The 19,288-nt window shown below is 39.4% G+C and overlaps 1 protein-coding gene across 1 annotated transcript; it reads right to left on the bottom strand.

The window, feature by feature from the left end:
• Positions 1–9,942: 9,942 nt before the first annotated feature.
• On the bottom strand, positions 9,943–17,039 carry shox2 (short stature homeobox 2). The gene is made up of 5 exons (XM_042487157.1): positions 16,754–17,039; positions 14,827–15,032; positions 12,334–12,391; positions 11,926–12,014; positions 9,943–10,454 (listed from the first exon to the last, which is right to left on the bottom strand). The coding sequence occupies exons 1-5, from the start codon at positions 17,007–17,009 to the stop codon at positions 10,161–10,163; spliced, it is 903 nt and encodes a 300-aa protein (XP_042343091.1). The 5' UTR covers positions 17,010–17,039; the 3' UTR covers positions 9,943–10,160.
• Positions 17,040–19,288: the final 2,249 nt, after the last annotated feature.

The raw sequence follows: 19,288 nt of genomic DNA, 5'->3' as shown, positions 1-19,288 counted from the left end.
ATTGTTTTATGGCCGAGTGTTGTCTCATATTGCCTATGTCTCGGCCAACAGTCAACTAGCACATACGTTCTGCGCCTTTGTGAGAGGAAATATACTAGCAGCAGGCGGTGGTATTCTGTATTTGCCATTTAAAGAGGGAAAGCCGAAGACCGACAGAACAGATTCAACAAGGTAGAAAGCCAGTTAGCTCATTAACAACACAACATGATGCAGAAAGAACAAATAAAGTCTGTGCGCTAGTGAACAACAACACAAACAATTAAAAACTGTTTCTGCTAAAGAGCTCAATGGCTAAAAAGAGTCTTAATACTTAATATAACAATTGAGTTTCGATCTAAGTCCGTCTTGACTTCAGCCATTTGTTTGCTTTCCTTAAGTCCATTACTCTTGTTATGAACTGAGCTAAACTACCAATCAGAGTGATTTCACTCACTGATAGGCTCTGCCGTCTCTGACACTGTGTTAGCATGCTGAAATAAAAAAACTGACAAAGGACAACTGGTGCCAGTGGTGCGGGACATACAATCAAAACTGATGCTCACCGATGACCCGACATTGACCAATGACTGACAGCTTGGTGAGTCAGGGCCTTTATACTTGAGAGGTGATGGTAGTTGGATTTTATGACCTTCGGAAAGAGCTGGGCTAGCCGTGACCCCATTAACAGTCTTTGTGCTAAACTAACTTCCCTCTGGAAATAGTGTTATATTTGTCATAAAGACATGATAGTGGTATCAATCTTCTCACCCAACTCTCCTCCAGAAAGCAACTAAGAGTATTCCCTAAAAAGCTGAACAATGTCATTAATATATCCTTACGTATTAATATTGTTTCTCCGCCAATGACCCCCACCCTCCATTGTATTCAAGACAGTGGACACACTTTTCAGACAATGCAATGCAATATAATGCAACAACACAAAGCAGTTCCTCTCTGACAGACTCATCATGCATTCAAAGCTTCCATGAAGATATTTATGGGTAGATATATTTGTAACAATGGGTTTAGAAACCCAAGCCGAGGACTTTTTGGGGGTCATGAGATATATAAGTTCTTATCAAGAACCCCAGGTTATGAGTCATTACATTTCTAGTTCTGGTGTGTATTTCACTCAAACCAACCCCTGTCCCCAGCATCTCTTAGGTGGTCTTACAAGAGCACTTCCAGCACACATTGTGTTACTTGTGACCCTTTTAAAGGGTCCCTGTCATCATTAAGATAAGAGGCCGTCTCTCAAACATGCTTTAGCTCAACAAAGTGCTTCCTCTTTGGCACACTCATGTCTTTTGCACCTCCGTCTTCTTTCTCCAACATACTCTATCTGCTCTGCTCATATCACTGCCCTTGTCCTCTTAACTTTGCCGTCTCTTTCTGTGGCACTGTTGTTATGTCTGTCCCCCCTCCACATTCCTCCCTCTTTAGTCCACCGAAGTCCAAATTCAATGTCAGTCAGTCAGTCAAAGTCACAATTTCAAATCTAGTTTGTGAATAGTGCTACCGGTTGGGAGATATAGTTGTTTTCAATCTGCTTGCTTCCTTCCTGTCTATAACACAACCAGTTATCTGCCGAAGCAAGTGTCAGCTATTTTAGGATGCATGCGATATTCATTCTCTATACGTGTCACTTCCTTAGATTTTCTTTGCCATTGCAAAACAAAAGGGGAGGAAAAGTTTTACCCGCTCAACACACCAAAATCCGGTGTTAAACTTTTTAAAGATTCACTTTTGTTGAAACTGTTTCCCATTCTTCCTAGTGTCTGATTTGCAAGTCATCGAGGAAACCACTGAGTAAACACTATCTTGCATTAAATTGTGTGTAATACCAACAGCTACACAGACAAATTCTAACAGCCTTTGTTTAGTTTATATCTAGAGGAATAATATAAAGAGAAAAACAAGAGTGTTAGGGACTCAAAGAGACAAAGAGAGATTGTCACACACTGAGAAGCAGCGATATCACAGGAGGGAGGGAGCGCGAGTGAGGGCCAAGTTGCGAGATCTATTTTTACATCCCATTTCAGAATGAGATAGTGTCCTTCTCTCACACCTCCCGCTGTGGAGGAAGCTAATGCAGGCCTATTTAATTAGACGTTGGCAGATTGTTGAGCCAACACTGTAATCCAATAGAACGTCGTACCACTATGGGGTCCTGCCTCCTCCGATGCCTCCTTGGCCCTATAATGCAGCTCAGTCAGCTCTTCGCATTTTGTCTGCCCTTCTCTCAGCTTGTGACATCAATTTACATTAGCCTGCATTGAAACAAGATGCATTCTTCCCACCAGTGACTCACCCGAACACACACACACACACACACACACACACACACACACACACACACACAGCCCACTCAACCTACTCCTCCCAGCTGAACTTGACATGGTCCCCCACCATTATACATTACCTTTCATGCTCATCTTATTAGCCTATAATAAGGCAGTATGTGTACATGTGTGTGTTTGTGTGTGGTTCTGATGTGTATTTATCCACCAGCCTGGGGATGGCGACTTACATGCACTCGCCTAAGGAGTAAATTACCATAGCAATACAGCTGTCAATACTGCTGTATCAATGAGGGGACACAAGTGGCAGGATCAATGAAATCATCTGAATAAGATGCCCTGGATGACAGACACTTCTCTGCTTCAAAATTCGATTACTGCAAAAGCACTTGACCTTTTGCTCCCGTATTCTGCTGCCCCAAAGACTTATTAATATACAGGAAGGTACTCAGTATAGGTAAACTTTAATTTTCATGAATAATGCTTTAACAGTGGATTAAAGGATGCATACAGTAAGTCACTGCATAATGACTCATTATATTGATTGCTACAGTCTCACATGACACTTTAAAAAAAAAAGTTGCCTTAGTGGAAATTAAAAACTGCATTGAAGGCTCTTGTCCAATAAGTAAGATATTTTGTAAAATTATTTTTTGAGACATTTTGTCATTAATTTATAGAGTTTAAAAAAAACCTTATGCAGGACTTAGCTCTTATGGAACCAAGTATTACATTTTGAACACAGAACTCAGTGGTGGAATCTAACTAAGTACATATACCGAAATTTGAAGTACTTGTACTTAGCTTGAATAGTCCCAATTTATGCTTTTTCATTACTATTACTATTTACTACTGTTACAAATTCCCCATAAAATTACAGTAAACTACTAGCAGCTGTAGTTGCCAGCATAATCATGTGATTTGAGTGTCACTACTGTATTTACCATAATAGGTTATTACTGTTAACTCTACTATGTTAATCTACCGTAGAATGTGAATTTTACAGTGTAATACTGTAGCTAACTTGCCTGTGGTTACTGTCCCTCTGTTAGGCCTACTTTTGGTTAGAAAATGAAAATACAAAAATAAAAAATTTTTAAAAACTGCATAATGCTGTAAAAACAGACAGTAGTCCACTATTTATGTTAACTGTTGTTTTAGATCCAAGAGGCATCAAGATTTGTGGTTTTTACTGTATTTTGGAAAACTACAGTTTACAGAATAAACTAAAGTATACGTAAAATAGTTAAAATTAACTTATCCTCGACTCAACAATAAAATGTTATTTACATGTTAATGCATCCAAGGGCATAGGTTTTGTTTCAAAACTGGGCTCCACTAGAAATTTTTGAGCACTGAACACCTTCATTTCCCTCATTCTGTCGAATTTTTATGCACTAATTTCTGCCTTTTCCCCATCCATTTAGTGTGTAAATGTTTTTAAATTTGTCAAAATAAAAGTCCCCAAATACTTTCATGTTTCTATTGGGAAGGACAAATCAACAGATTCTAAATACCATTGTTTATAATAGATTATTTTTAGGCATTATGAGTACTTTTAATACTTGAAAAATATTTTGCTAATAATACTGGAATACTTTTACCTAAAGTTCCATCATGTAGGATTTAGTGGCATCTATTGGCAGAACTGGAATATAATATTAATTACTATGTTTTTGTTCGTTTATAATCACCTGAAAATAAGAATAGCAATTTTTTTATTCACATACAGGGTGGATCCTCTTGTATGGAGACTGCCTCGCTGTTCTACCGTAGCTCAGAATGGACAAATCAAACACTGCCTCTAGATTGGGCCATTCACCTTTTCATTTTTTGACACAGCTACTAAAGTTCTCCTACATGCTTGGCACACAGGAGAAGTTTTAGTTCTGCAACCTCACCATTAGAAACCACTCAATCCTACACATTGAACCTTTAAATGACATTTTTAAATGCAAGTAGAGTACTTTTCAAATACCTGTCTGGAAAAAAGGGAAGAAAGAGGGGAAATGAGGTGCAACACTTTGCCAGTCTTTCTTTTTCCATTTACTGTCTTTCTTTTTACTTCTCTCTCTTTATCTAGCAATAACTGCTTTCAGACTGCATAAACAACATGGTTGAGGAAAACAGTCAATAAGAGACTTATGCTGTTTGATCTTTAAGAAATAGTTTCCCTATATGTCCCAAACAAACTTGAACAGATGGGTACTCTAGATTTGTTTGCATATATAAAGAGTATAAGGAGACCAAATCTTAAGTTTTAAACACAAATCATCAACTTCACATCATTATGTTGAATATGGCACACTGTCATTTTTTTGGATGCTCCCCTTAATAAACTTTGGCTGCTGACAAGTTTGACAATATTTCAGGGCAATTTCATGTAATAGATATAACATATTGTTCATGTTTACAGAGTCCATTCTGACTCAGTCACAATGCATTTCTCATTAAATTATGATGTGTCTGAATGCGACTACTGAGTGAAAAAGTGTAACTAAATTGCAGCCAGCGTATCCATCACAGAGTTGTATGTTTTCTAACATCAGTGAGATGTATTGATTTTTGTACTGCACATACCCAGATTTATGGCTACGTGAAAACAACCAACAGCTTTATGATTATAACATTTACAGTACACAGGTGATTGATGCTCATAGTGAAAACCAGAGGTTATTTTCCATCACATCTCAACTTTGCCTTGACCACACATGTCTGTCACAAGTTCAGTGAGCATTCGAATGTGGTTGACAGATATATAAATGGCCATAAATGCTTCCCTGGACAAAATGTTGAAAAAGCATTTAACCCAGGAATGAATGATCCTGGACCTCCCTGGATTTAGCCACATTAAAAAGACACTTGAGCATCCTGATACAAATATTGGGTGATTTGTCGGCTTTTTTGTCATTTCGTGACATTTTAAAATGACATTTTGTAAACTTCAGACAGCGTGAATACAATCAATATGAGATGAGTTAGGCCTGTGTTTCCAAGAGGCTTTTTGTAATTTAAGAGTCTGTGTACAAACATCTGATGATTGAAAAGCAAGTACTCGATTATACTCACACACAGATGATTGGATCTTACCAGCTTGTAAATACAGAACGGCATGGGCCAAATGTTTAACATTTACTGTGTGCCCCTCATCACTCTCCCTCTCTCCCAATCCCTCTCTTCCTTTCTCTCTCTCTCTCGCTCGCTGTCTTTACATTTCATTTTGTTCTCTTTTCTCAGAGACCACAATGCACACACAAAAATGCACACAGACTCACCCACAGTGCATCCAGAATGCACCAAATGTCACCTTTTTTTTTCCAATGGAAACAATGAAAAGCCCTCAGAGGTACTAATGCCCACAGGCCTCAGCACATACACCCTTGTTATGTCTTCTTCCCAGGGCAGGGAGTTATACATTATGCTATCTCCCTAATCTGCAAACCAGCTGCAACTGGAAATGAATTAATAACAAATAAAATGCACCCAGTACATAAAAATGTGTAGATTGCCCTGGGGCACCTAAACAGGAAACAGTGAAACAATTAGACTTCTTGTTTTGTTCTGACCTCTGTTTTGTTTTGTTCTACTTAGCTGCTGAATAAAAGGAGCTGGAGATAGAGACTGTTGTTTTTCTCTGTCTGTAATCACCACAGCTAAGCCTCCCTGGTCATAGCAGGGGTCAAATCTGTGTGAACACCCACTTTTCATCCTACAGTGAAATTAAATACAGTGTTACAGTCGAGCTCTATGAATGCTGTAATTCTCTGCTGACTGCAACCCACACCAAGTGCTGCGGTTAGCCACCCAGGCCTATACCGTGCACGCATGTGATAACAGGCAGCGATATGGCGTCCTAATTGCTGGCCTGAGTGCTATTGGAGGGAGTTTTCAGCAGGTTTCTTTTTCACTTTCGCTCCATTTGATGTCTTTGAAGTTGGTCTTTTATCTGCCGTTGCTCCTGATGGCTGTTGTCTTTGGTGCAGTGCTGTGTGCGCCCTGCTCTTTGAGCACTCCTAACATGTAACAAAGGCAAGCCCTTAGAGAGAAAAGAAGAGAAAGGGAGCTCTCTCACATACTTTCTCACATGGATTCGTACGCACACTTGTGTGGATACAAACAGTATATACAATCACATTTAGCCACAGCCATTCACATGCAGAAAAAGTGCCTCGGCTGTCAGTAAAAACTGCTCTGTGTGATTGTTTAACGTGCCCTAATTTGATAAAGGGCCAAGTGCTGGAAATGAGAGTAGTGTATTTGTCTCGGGGGTTGTAGTGGGGTAAATATAGCAACAAGACAGCACCAGTTGATATGAAGGATTCCATGGTGTGGAGTGCTGTTGTGACTCACCAGGCTGTGTGTGTGTGTAGGTGGGTGTGTTTGCTTACATGCATTTAGATTTATACATGTCCAGTGTTGGTTTCATTCATTTGATGAACTTAAATAGAATTGGCCCACTCTCGACTCCTCCAACATGGTGTACAATAATCCATTACAACAGAGAGTGTGTGTGTGTGTGTGTGTGTGTGTGTGTGTGTGAGAGAGAGAGAGCGAGAGAGAAAGAGAGAGAGTTGAGGAGGCAGGGAGAGACTAGGGAGAGACTAGGGGAAAGCATGGAGTGAGCGAGAAAGGGAAAGCCAGTGTGGAAGAAGCCAAAGAGAGAGCCTGCATGGCCGGCTCCCGGCTGGCTGCGTGGGGGTGTGTGTCTTAAGAGTGTGTTGAGAGGAGAGTGAGAGCGCCGGTCGTCTCCATGTCTAATCAGGAGAACACTTGTGTGTCCCCGTCTCATTGTCTCCTGGGCCCCTCAGGGCGGAGGCCCTCCACAACACCACTACACCTCAGGACATGCTGATAGCTGCCGGTCCAAGCCACAAGGGCAGGACTCAAGGCTTTGGACTGTAAAAAGCATATAAGAAGGAACATGTTTAAAACTGCAAAAACTAAAGCTCCATTTGGGTAGATGAGTCCTTCAGGTGACACCAAATATTACTGTAAATTAATCATCCCTTCATAAAATCACTGTAGTCTCAATTATTTTCATGCTGTACAGGAATGTCCTTGAAGTGTACTCAATAAAATGACACTTGTAGTTTATGGCATTTTTCAATCTCATTTTGCTATAATAATAGTGTCTGAGATTAGAAAATAATTCCTGAACCTTTAAATCACAGTTTTTTTTTATTCTAAAGGAGGATTTTTAATGCCTTGGGAAAAAAATAGATGCCTCAGGCCCAACTTTTCCGCATCAAATAACTGAATATGTCCTAAATAATGCCCGAACAAAGTAATTAATGTGGCATAACCACTCCGGTGAACTTGACCTCACTCTGCGGTCTCTAAACCGGTCACACACATTTCTATAGGCTACAGTCGCAGGACGGGCGCGCCCCCGACCCCGGTGTTTCTGTTCCATCGCAGGGCAGCAGTGCACGCTCCGGGCTCAGCAGTTTCCCAGTTCCGTCTCCTCCATTACTGGCGAGGCTCAGAATCAATAATTCAATAGTTTTGGCGTCTAAATCCTGCCCCAAACGGCGAGATACACAAACACTCCAGACTCCAGTGCAGACTCTGTGAGATCAGTATTAATTAATAGCTAAAGACATTGTGTTTTGTGTGGAAATATCGGAAGGGGTAATGCGATCCGGATTCCTATAATTATAGGCTCCCATGTCAGGTGTTTATTAAATGTTCAATAAGAGGCGGTTAAGATGTCAGGAAATGAATCAGGCAAATTTGTAAGTCAAGTGAGGCAGGCGCTAATAAATGATTTTTTACAGAGATCTTGGCTCTGTTTTACTTTGTGAGCTGCCTGTATATTTTTTTATGCATAATGCCAAACTTAAGGTCATGACACATCAACCGGCAATATTTTTAATTCAGTGAAGATGGGCAGGAGGCCAGATTCTAGACAGATCATGGGGATTCACAGCTGGAATTACATCGAATACCATTAACCTATATTATCTATGTAAAAATGTTTGTTACTGGCAATATCTTGAATGTGAAAAAACAATCGATATCTTAGCAAAATTTAATATATGCATTTCAACAAGCTGATACACACTGCGGGTTAAATCAAAATACATCTTTGTTTTTTTAATGAATAATTGGCGGTTTGGATTAGTTTATTTAATTATTGCAAGAATAACAAAGTGGTTTCAAATCATACGAGGTTAGCTGTTAAAAATATACTAATTGTGTGCATTTCAATGCTGCAAACTTTATCTTTGAGCCGCTGAACGGCCCCTTTCTTTTTATCCTTTATCGTAGCTTTTTCTGGCTTGTACTGGAAATCACCAGTCCTCCTCTCCAAACGCTCCATAACCAAATTATGAATAATGCATCGCAGACACCCATGTTCCTGACTAAACGGGCCTGTCACAACTATGACGTTATCAAAAGACCTATAGCTACAGGCATGAATTATTAAAAATCTGTTGCCCTCAAAGGGTTACCGGCAGCAATAATAATAATAATAATAATAATAATAATAATAATAATAATAATAATAATAATAATAATAATAATAATAATTTAGCTGTTACAGGCCAATTAAGAAGGTAAAAATAATGTCAACTCATTAAAGAAACTTTAGTTAATTTATTATAGGAACGAAAACATTTTGTTAAGGTGGATTCACGTTTCACATGTGATGGAAAAAGTAAAACAATTTCATGAGTATTCTTTTCTTTAAGAAACCCGTGCCTCAGGTAAGTTCACTTTCACTGTTATAAAAACATCAAAATTACATACAGAAAGCACATGATTTTTTTAATACACGGAAATAAAGTAAAATACAAAATGAACAAATTCCCCACAAGGCATTCATAAAGCCACTAAATAATAAAAAATAATGCATGTTTCTTGTGTATAAACATATTTTACACGTGCCCGTACCGGTTCGCATACAGTCCTCGTGTTAACTTTCGTTTGTTCGTGTGTTAACGATGACATAATGCTCCTTTAAAAGGGGACAAATCACCACCTCGTATGGACACTAGATCGGGTTATCCTGACAAAAGTTCAGCATAGCCTACACATATATTATAATCTCACATTTCTAGTGTGTCGCCTATAGTTTCACCTTTACCAGAGAAGGTCCAAACAAGGTCAAATATAGGCCAAACATTCAAGTGAGAGTTGCCCTTCCTCAGAGAGGGGAGGGAAGAGGAAGAGAGGGGGAGAAGAGAGAGAGAGAGAAAGGGAGGGAGACAGGGAGGGGGGCTCACATCACGTCATCCGTGAAGACAAACTCATGCAAACACTGCTTGGGCATTTTTGAATTTTGGACAAGAAACATAAGAGGGAGAAACACTTCGAATATTGTCTTTTTTTCTGTCAAAGAATCCCTGCTCTGTCCTTTTACAGAGAAAGTGTTTTATAACGAGGCCAGCCTCTATATAGGTTCAAAATTAAATCATAACAATAATAATATAATATTAAAACAGGACAACTGCAGAATGGTTCGCCTTGTTTGACAAAGTATCGACCATCCCAGCTGCATCCTCCTCCTCCTCCTCCTCCTCCTCCTCGTCAGGGTGTCCCGCCGCCTTCCTCAGCCATGTGGCTGCAGAGATGGACCCTGCGTAGCCTTGCTATCCATCCCATCCGTCACTTTATTTAAAAAAAAAAAAAAAGAAGAAGAAAGAAATCACATCTGTGTAGGCTATCTTGTCACAGTCTCTTTTTTCATTGTCTTTTCTTTGTCTCATAAATAGCCTATATTGTTATAGTTATACTCGTCGTCCTTCATTTCAAAAAGAAAACATAAATATCGTCCTTTGATAATTTTTTCATCACATTGTCCTTTTCACTTTCATGTTCAGTGTCTCTCAGTCGCGAGGACGTGGCAGATAGCGCGTGCGCCCCAGCTCCCTGGCGTCACAGTCCCAGCGCGGCCGTGTGCTTTTTGGCCTTCAGTCTCAGGTCGGCGATGCTGGAGTTCTTGCTGGTGTTCTTGGCGGCGGCGGCGGCGGCAACGACGGAGGCGGCGGAGGCGGACTCGGCCGCGAGCGTCGCCAGAGGCAGCCCGAATGGCGGCGCGGGGAACATCATGTAGGGCGCGTGCGCTGCCAGGTGAGAGTGCAGGTGGTGCTGGGCGTGGGCCACGGCGCTGTCCAGCTGCAGTTGCGCCTGCACCTGAAAGGAGAAGGGCGGCACGTTGCAATGACTATCCTACAGGACGGGACGCACGGATGGGGAGAGAAGGGGGAGAACATGCGTTAACTTTGCAGTGGGTTTTCTGAAGGGTCATTTCACCAGTGTCACTGTTTTAGATGTGTTTAAACTATTAATACTCCTATAAGGAGGCAGGGTGAACTTGTGGGTTAAGAGGCCCTCATTTAGCAAGACTAATGGGCTCAAAAGCACTGGGTGCCATCTATTACTACTGACTATTGCAACTCTTGTGAATCAAAGGTCAAATTTGAGTTTTTATTTGGACATTAATGGCATGAAATCTAATCTCAAATCCAACTTTTATTGCCTCTGGGAGTCTTGGGCCCTTGCCTACAAGATAATAAACTCAGTGGTGCTCAAAGTGAGGACTGGACTTCAGTGAAATGTGGTGCAATGTAAATTATGTGCAGTTTTACTCTATCCAGACTCTTATCATCATACACTGTAAAATCTGGCCAGTTGATCTTACTTAAAATAGTCTTGAAAAGTGTTTGCCTTGAAAAACTCAGTAGGCCTATATCTAAAATCTTAATGAATGTTTACTTTATATCTAATCATCAAGTTTGCTTAAAATTCATCTACATTTACTTAATTTTGTAAAGTTGCTGCAATTTCACAATTGAAATGACCTTGTTCTTTCAAAGTGTTAGCAACTTCAGTAAACCAAGTTAACTTCATCATAAACAAGATTTTGCCAGCAATGAAGTTAAGACATCTGCCAGTTCTGTTTTATTAAAATGTTTAAGAAAATACAAATATGATTGACTAGTTTGCAGCTGTCAGAATACAGATACACAGCACAGTATATTTGATTTAAGTTGCTGCGTTAAGTTGCTGCATAAAAATTAAACTTGTCATTTTGCAAGTTGCAATGACTTCACAAAATCAAGTAAATATAACACATTTTGAATAAACTTAACAATTAAATATAAAATAAACAGTCTGTTTCCTGGATTTTTAAAAAGTAAAATCAACTTATGATATTTTACAGTGTACAAGATAATAAACTGGGTGATGCTCAAAGTGAAGACTGGACTTCACTGAATTGTAATGCAATATAAATTATGCACAGTTTTACTTCAGACCCTCAGACTCATACTGTCCCCCACACACAGGTGCACAGTTTAAATATATAACAATCCAACTCTGGGAATTATACTTTTATGTAAAGTAGGAAAACATTTAGAAACTCTTTGCCTTGGTGAGTGTCTATTTTACACTAATAAGTTTGCCTGCTCCAGTAAAATAGGCATATAAACGAGTCACAAAACAATAGAGGGAATTTTCCAATTAGGATGTACAGGCAACACCGTGTTGGCACAGTGTTTTTGTCAGTGTGGTAATAAGAGTTTAGTTACCCCCTACACTGGAATTGGAGTCTCTGCATAGCACTTGGGCAGAGCCTGTGCCAAGACAGCAGTCCGGGGATTGGTCTGGTTTTAAGACTAGACGCTTCAAAGTAACTTGCCTGTTGGAATGGCATCCGTAAAGCCCCCACGTTGACATATGGCGCTACACGACAAGCTTCAAACTGATTCGCTGCTCCAATCAGGACTCCTGTAAAAGCACAGATGATAACCTAATTGTGAGGAGATTATTTTAAAAAAACACCCACAAAGAAGTAAACTGTAGGACTGAAGAACGCGCAGTGAGCTGATTTTTTTGGGTAAACTTTAATAACGTCCAAGATAAACAGGCATCACAGTGCTTTTGATGGCTCAATTAACTAAAAATGAAAACCACGTCCCAAATAGTAACAGTGCGTAAAGATTAAACATGCATAGATTTGAGCGTGTGCTTACAGAACAGAATAGCATAGAGTAGAACAGTAATACAGTTTTGTGTTTTTGCAGGAGCATGCAGGATAAAAGCATACCTTTATGTAACTGGTTCTCCTGCTTTCTGCATTTGGCTCTTCTATTCTGGAACCAAACCTGCAGGGACAGAAATTAATTAGAGACCTAGGCCTGATTGGCAGCTGCTTGTGAGGCCATGTGTAATTCCTCTCAAAGTGACAACAACCGCAGAAAAACAATATCCCCGAGGAGCACTGAAATATTAATGACACTGCTTAACCTCAGATTTGAATTATTACATTTAGTCTACAACAAGGGACGGTAGGGGGTTGGAGTAGAGAAGATGAGAAAGAGAGGAGCGAAAATGGAAAGTAGTAAATCTGGGGAAAAAGGGGGATATTAAAAGCTTATTAGGAGAATAGAAACACCCTTGTTGAAAATGTGCAGCACTATTGGACTATAATAAATAACCTTGTCAGCGCTGGTTTCATCTTTCTATAGATTAGTGTCCCCGAAGAGTTGAATGGACTCTCAGATATCGAATAGCAGCATTACGGTTTTTGGACATCAGAGCAAGGCGATCTGAGAGCATCTCTCTCTTTCTCTTTCCATCTCCCTCTCATTAAATGACCGCTGAAATTAATTACCCTTATCTGCAGAAAATCCATGTCAGAGAAACGCTTAAATGCCTCGCAGTTTTTGTCTAATCACCGCCATAACACACACTTGCACAAAAAAAAATCTACCTCTTCAAAGACAGCTCACTTCTCCCTTTTTCCTTCTGTTGAAAATCGACAAGCGTCAATTTCAGAGAAACGCCTTGGAACACAGATTAAACGATTTGTTTCTATGATAATCTGCTTTGAATCTTCCAGACAAAACTCGGGCTAAATTAGCCCACAATACAGCATGTCAATCTGCAATCTCCCTTACATTAACTCCATATAGGCTACGCACAGTGAGAGCATGATTGAAATATCATATTGATTCGGCTGTCGGCTGGCTTCATTTATTGACCGCAGTTTATGTCAATCGGAAGTCCTTTTTGTGCACGCTTCAGCTATGATTTATCGCGATGATAAAGGCAAATTGTGCTATTGATTGAAGCAAAAAAAAATAAATAAATAAATGTGTGGTCCTTGCAGTGCAACTGGTAAAAAGATATAATACTCTGACGGAGAGAAAGAGGGAGAGAGCTGCTCTTGATTTGGGTAGAAAATAATACATAATTTATGCAAATCCCCGAGCTGTGCTCCTTGTTCGGGATACAATACGCCTTATTGGTGAGATTCCAGTTCAGGCCGGGAGAGCCCTGCAAAAAGCTGGCTTTAACTTTTTTTTAGGGGGGTGAAGGGATCTTTTAGGCCCGTTTTATGAATCCTTTTTTTTCTGCTACAACGACCGCCATATTCAACATGGAGACAAATGCTCAGTGCTCCCCAGAGCCGGGGCAGACGGGATAAAGGAGACTGGAGTAAGATATTATAGGGTTTTGATAAATCAGATGAGAGGAGTTGTCTATATGTTCATTGTCCCCCTGCTCCGGTTACACAAGGCATGTCTGAACCCCCCCATCCCACCATCACCCCTCCCTGACTGGCTGGAGCCTTACTGGGTTTCTGCGCAGATGGTGTGTCCCCATGAAAAACGACAGCATCTCTGACAAACAAGGCCTCGGTAACATACAACTGAAAGCAAATATTTGTAGGCTTTGGATTTGGACAATAAAGATTTAAACGACTCTCGTGGTGCAAATAAAGGCCTAACTGAGATAATTGACACAAATTGGATCATCAAAACAAGCTCTGGAGAAAATAATATAATCAAGAAAATGAAGAAAACATGACATTTTGATGGTGAACTATGTTTCTTCAGTCTGAAAAAAAATCCTGTTCAACTTATTAAAACTTGCAAACACCCATGGGGGCTTCCTCTGAACGCTTCAAAAGTCCAGGCCTCCTGTTGTCTACTGAGTGTATGTCTGTGCACGTGTATCTCCTACATGAAAAACCTCGATGAAACAAAATTGTATCACCCTCAGACCTTTTTTGCGTAACGTCAAGCCTATCAAAACACAGACAATAAATAAATAAACAAATAAGTAAAAATAAAATAAAATTTTTTAAAAAGTCAGTGAAAATATTATTAAAATCCACTCCGACAAAGGACAGAATATGGTAGATATATGGGTGCATTTCTTGTATATTTTTTCTATTATTTTTCTCAGTGGCTTATTATTTTTATTATTATTGGTCTGTTAATTATTATTCCAGTTTGAACATTTGGATCACTCATTTGACACATGTATACTCATATATACTTATACTGCAGTGGTTATGATAATGTTTTTAATGAAAATAAACATTTTTTTAATTTTGATCACTTATTTAATACTTTTCTTAGATTTAATGGCCCTTCCACGTGTCACATTAACTAAGCAGATACGTCCTCATGCTTCATCGTTATTGTTGTTGTTGTTGTTATTATTATTATTATTATTATTATTATTATTATTGTATTTTTGGCCTATTTATTTTTTATTTTTCTCTCCAGGTTGAAAGGACTGCTCCTACCTGTACTCGGGCCTCCGACAGTCCCAGTCGCTGGCTAAGCTCCTCCCGCATGAAGGCGTCCGGGTAGTGGGTCTCGTCGAAGAGCCGCTCTAGCTCGTTGAGCTGCTCTAATGTGAAGTTAGTCCTTCTCCTCTGTTTGATTTTAGTCTGTGACTCGTCCTCTAAAGGCTTCGAGTCCTCTTTCCTTTCCTTCACGTCCGTGTTGCCTGTGTTGTTGCAAACGAGAGGAGAGGGAGATATCAGGAGCTGCACTGTGACCTCCAAGATGTGGCCATCATAATCACATAATTATGACATATTTCAATATATTTTTTACTGTTAGAAATAATCTTCATTCTCATTTAAATCACAGAACTGATCGGTTTGATATTCTTCCACACAGCAGTCTAAAAATGAGCCAAACAACCGAGAGTGTAAACTCAGATTTAAAATGTGAAATAAAAACGAATATCGACCTCCACCGATTAAAATAAAACCCAGATGGTGAGAGAAAGAAAAGACAGACATGCCCTCCCAGCCCTCAAATATCACAGAGCTATCAGACCTCGGATGTTTTGTAGAGCTACATAAAGCTCTTTAATTATTAACTGCTTATAAATATGCAACGCTGTGCCCACTGTTGGTTGTCTGATACATGCTTGTCGCAGTTCCGCTTTTAACCACGCTGCCCATGACGAACAGATGTCATTTTTTACAAATCACCCGACCCTAAGATATCTTGTCCTGCGTGTTGTCACGTTTTGTCGAGGTTTCATAATCAACAATGATCAGCTGCTTCATTTTTCTTAAAATGTGAAAAAATAAGCCTACCCTATAAATCACTTTTTTATACAACTGGAATCAGTCTGAGACGTTTTATAGATTTTTTTAAAGTATTATTTTATGTTGTTTTTAATCCTTTTTTTTTGTTTGGTAAATTGCTGTTATGTTCGTCATACCATTCTTCCTACCACATTTCAGTGTATGAAAAACATTGAAATATTTTGGACAAGCACGAAAAACCATTCCCCAAAAATCTATTTTATTTTAATTCGGTAACATCAGATTTGTATCTGCATCCACATTTGCATTTGATGTGCTTTTTACACCTGAAAACAGACATCAATGTGCACCGAGTGATTACAGTGAGATGACAGGACTTGATTGTCACCTTTCACGTGCAGTGATCTGTATGTCAGGATGCGCCTTCTTTTAGTTGCAACATTAAAACATACATAAAAAAATGTATTGATTTCCGAGATAATTGGCAATTTATGACATTTATGATTTAATTGTTATAAGTCTTACAATCAATCTTAAGTGGGCTAAACTGCAGCGGTTTTTTTTTTTTTTTTATAAATTAGGGCAAATCAAGAACTACACTGCACATATGTTACTTTTATTAACTTGTATAAAAATGCAAGATCTTGGCTGAGTCATATGATATTTTTAATAATTGTTATACTTTTTGCCACAGGAGGCCTTGTTTGTCATAGTTCTGAGGTAGGCCTTTTCTAATGAATTGAAACTTTTAAACTGTAGCCTACATCAATAAGACACTACTAAGCTTCAAGCGTATTATTAAGATGGAATATATTATGAACAATAATTCCTGGTTAAAAATCTGTTAGGGGGACGTTTTGACGGTGCATTTTGTAAACAACTTACATGAAAAAGAAACGATACTTGAAAAAGCACCAGGGAATGACTTCTCCTCTTACAAGTCTCGATCATAATATAAATGTCATCGAGAGTGACACTGTTGGGCTGCTAAAAGATGCTGTTTCGATCATAATCATTAGCGACAACGAAGATGTTCTAACTATTTCGCAAGTAAAATCGTGGCTATAATCAGTGTGTGATGATTAGCCTCCCTAGACTCCTCCATAAGTCTTCTCCAGACATCCTTATCTTTAAAGACTGTGTACAATACACCGTGCAATCCTACCGTCTATGAGTTTGGGGCTCCCCGCGTCCCTGATTCTCTCCGGGCCGAGCATGTCCGTTTCCCTGCCCGGCGAAAGCGCAACGTTCCGGGTGACGACTGCTGCCTCCTCTCGACTCCCCGGCTCCACGGTTAAAGACTCCCTGCTCCCTGCGCGCGTCGACCCGGTCTCCAACACCTCCCTGTAGGTTATCACTTCCTTCTTCTCCTTTACTTTCTGATCGAAAGACTTAGACACGAAAGCGGTGAGCTCTTCCATCACTGCCTTCTCTCCTCTTAAAAAAAAAAAAAAAAAAAACACACACACACACACACACACACACACACTCACACACTCTCTCCCTTTGCTCCACGACAGCTTAAGACATCAATGGTGTGGCTCGTTTTAAAGTCGACCCCTTGAAAATGATACGAGATGATGCTGCCAACTCTGGAAGAAGGTAAAAAACACATAAAGAATATATCTTCTCAGCCAATTCCTCCCTCCTTTGGTAGCGGAGTTGGGAACCTGCTGGTGATCCTCTATTGAAGTCACAGTATTTATACTTTGCGGCGCCTTGCCCCCTTGATCCGTGCAAATTACCTCCCCTCAGGATGCCGGGATGAGCCCCCCTTCCCCTTCACTGATATGGGAGAGAGAGGGAAGAGGAGTTTAAAAAAAAAAAAAACATTAAGCAGCACCGTCGCTATTGGCCATTAATCCGAGATTGACAAGAAGGACTAATTAATTTAATTAAGCGCTCATTCGCTGCTATTGTCCTGAGTTAGTTTTTAAACACCCGGGAGATGGTCATGGATCTCTCTCTCTCTCTCTCTCTCTCTCTCTCTCTCTCTCTCTCTCTCTCTCTCTCTCTCTGCAGGGGTGTGGCTTAAAAAACCTGAAAATGACAAGAGAGAGAGGGAAACACATGGATGAGGAGTCCTTCCTCAGTAGGCTATATATCTGTGATCTGGGGGAAAAATAAGTCACAGTCAACGATGACAAGGAGAGAGAAGACGTAAAAAAAAAAAAGCAAAAAGAAAAAACAAGCGGACCAGCTGGGATGCCGAGAGGAGCTGCAACGTCTTCATACAATGAGCTTTTAGTGCAGGCTCAAGTGAACATATTTGGCTTGAACCTCCCCCCAGTTGCATTCAGATGACTTTAGGCCTGGTACAATTATCTATAAGTTTTTAAAGCGTTTTTACCGAACTAACTGTAATGTGTAACTAACTATTGCTTTTGATTTGAAACCGAATTTTACAAAATAAAATAAATAGCTAGATAAAAAGGAAAGATTTAAATCAAGTACAAAAAAAAAAAGTATATGGTAAAATAATATCGGTATTTTGGGGCCTAATTTGATATTCTAACAATAATAATAAACGAAATAATAACACCAATAATGATAATAATAATAACAACAATAATAATTGTTATGATTATTATTATTATTATTATTATTATTATTATTATTATTATTACATCTGAATATTATTATATTACTTAAATATATTTCAGATGCACAACGTTATGCTCTCAAAATGTGTGATAAGCCTGACATGAAAGTTTTGAGGACCCTCTGAGACATATTATTTAATGTTTCCACACCATGCAGCGTTGCTTTATGTTTCTAATCAACAATTATGTATTTTAAATTGTCATCATTAGCGAGACTATATCGCTTAATATTAATTCTCAGCGGACTATTTAAGCCATTAGGATGTTAAATAGCAGCTATAAGCGTTTAATTATAATGCCTCTCGCGATGCGTTGCCATTGGGCTCACTAATTAATGTTTTCAACTGGCTTTTTCCTGCTGAAATGATTGCCTTATATTTGCAAAAAATAAACAATGGCTGACTCGCGGTGGAGGTGAGTGAGCGCCGCGGAGAGAGAGCAATTAAGTGAGAAGAGGAGGAAACATATAGGCGCACAAGAAACGGGATACAGCAGGATTTTGAAAACGTCGGGATGAATTTGATGCAGAATTAAGCGTGTTTATTGATAATCTATATGAAGCCCTATTTCCACACAAGGGCTCTAGCAATTCACCTAATTAAATATTAACGATGTTTCATCTTGAACCTTAGGCATTAATTACTATTATTTCTGCAGCTTCTGAAAGCAGGATGAATTCCTAATACAGTAAGCAGCCTCCACTTGCAGTAAAGACCCCATTAAGTTGTTTCTATCCTATAGCCTATGCATGCTATTGATTCAGTCACTCATTCATGTTGTTAGTGAAACATTGGTCGTTTCACCTTCAGTCTCGTTATGTGTTTATGAATTTCATGAAGTAATTAAATATTCTACTTTGCTGAAAAATTGTTGGGACGCTTCATCTTCCCTTGCAGCTTTCTGTGTGTATATGCTGGTGTAAAACCTTATTATCAGAGAGGAAGACCTTATGCAAATTATCATTGACAGACCCACAACTCACGCATGCATTTGCTTAGTTATAATGTGTGTGTGTGTGTGTGTGTGTGTGTGTGTGTGTTTGTGTGGGGAGGGAGGGGGTATTGTCAGATGAAAACGAAATCGGAGTAGACTGTTGA

Source organism: Plectropomus leopardus, chromosome 5 (assembly GCF_008729295.1).
Source record: "Plectropomus leopardus isolate mb chromosome 5, YSFRI_Pleo_2.0, whole genome shotgun sequence".
Lineage (NCBI taxonomy): Eukaryota > Metazoa > Chordata > Actinopteri > Perciformes > Serranidae > Plectropomus > Plectropomus leopardus.
The sequence above is the reverse complement of the archived record's forward strand: the minus strand, read 5'-3'. Positions and strand labels throughout refer to the sequence as shown.

What these genes read in the sequence shown, in the direction of transcription:
- shox2 (XM_042487157.1), bottom strand. Translation starts at nt 17,009, where the DNA reads ATGGAAGAGCTCACCGCTTTCGTGTCTAAGTCTTTCGATCAGAAAGTA. An exon ending in GAGCCCCAAACTCATAGACG is followed by an intron (nt 15,033 to 16,753) that starts GTAGGATTGCAC and finishes GCAACAACACAG; the next exon opens with GCAACACGGACGTGAAGGAA. An exon ending in TGTCGGAGGCCCGAGTACAG is followed by an intron (nt 12,392 to 14,826) that starts GTAGGAGCAGTC and finishes CTGTCCCTGCAG; the next exon opens with GTTTGGTTCCAGAATAGAAG.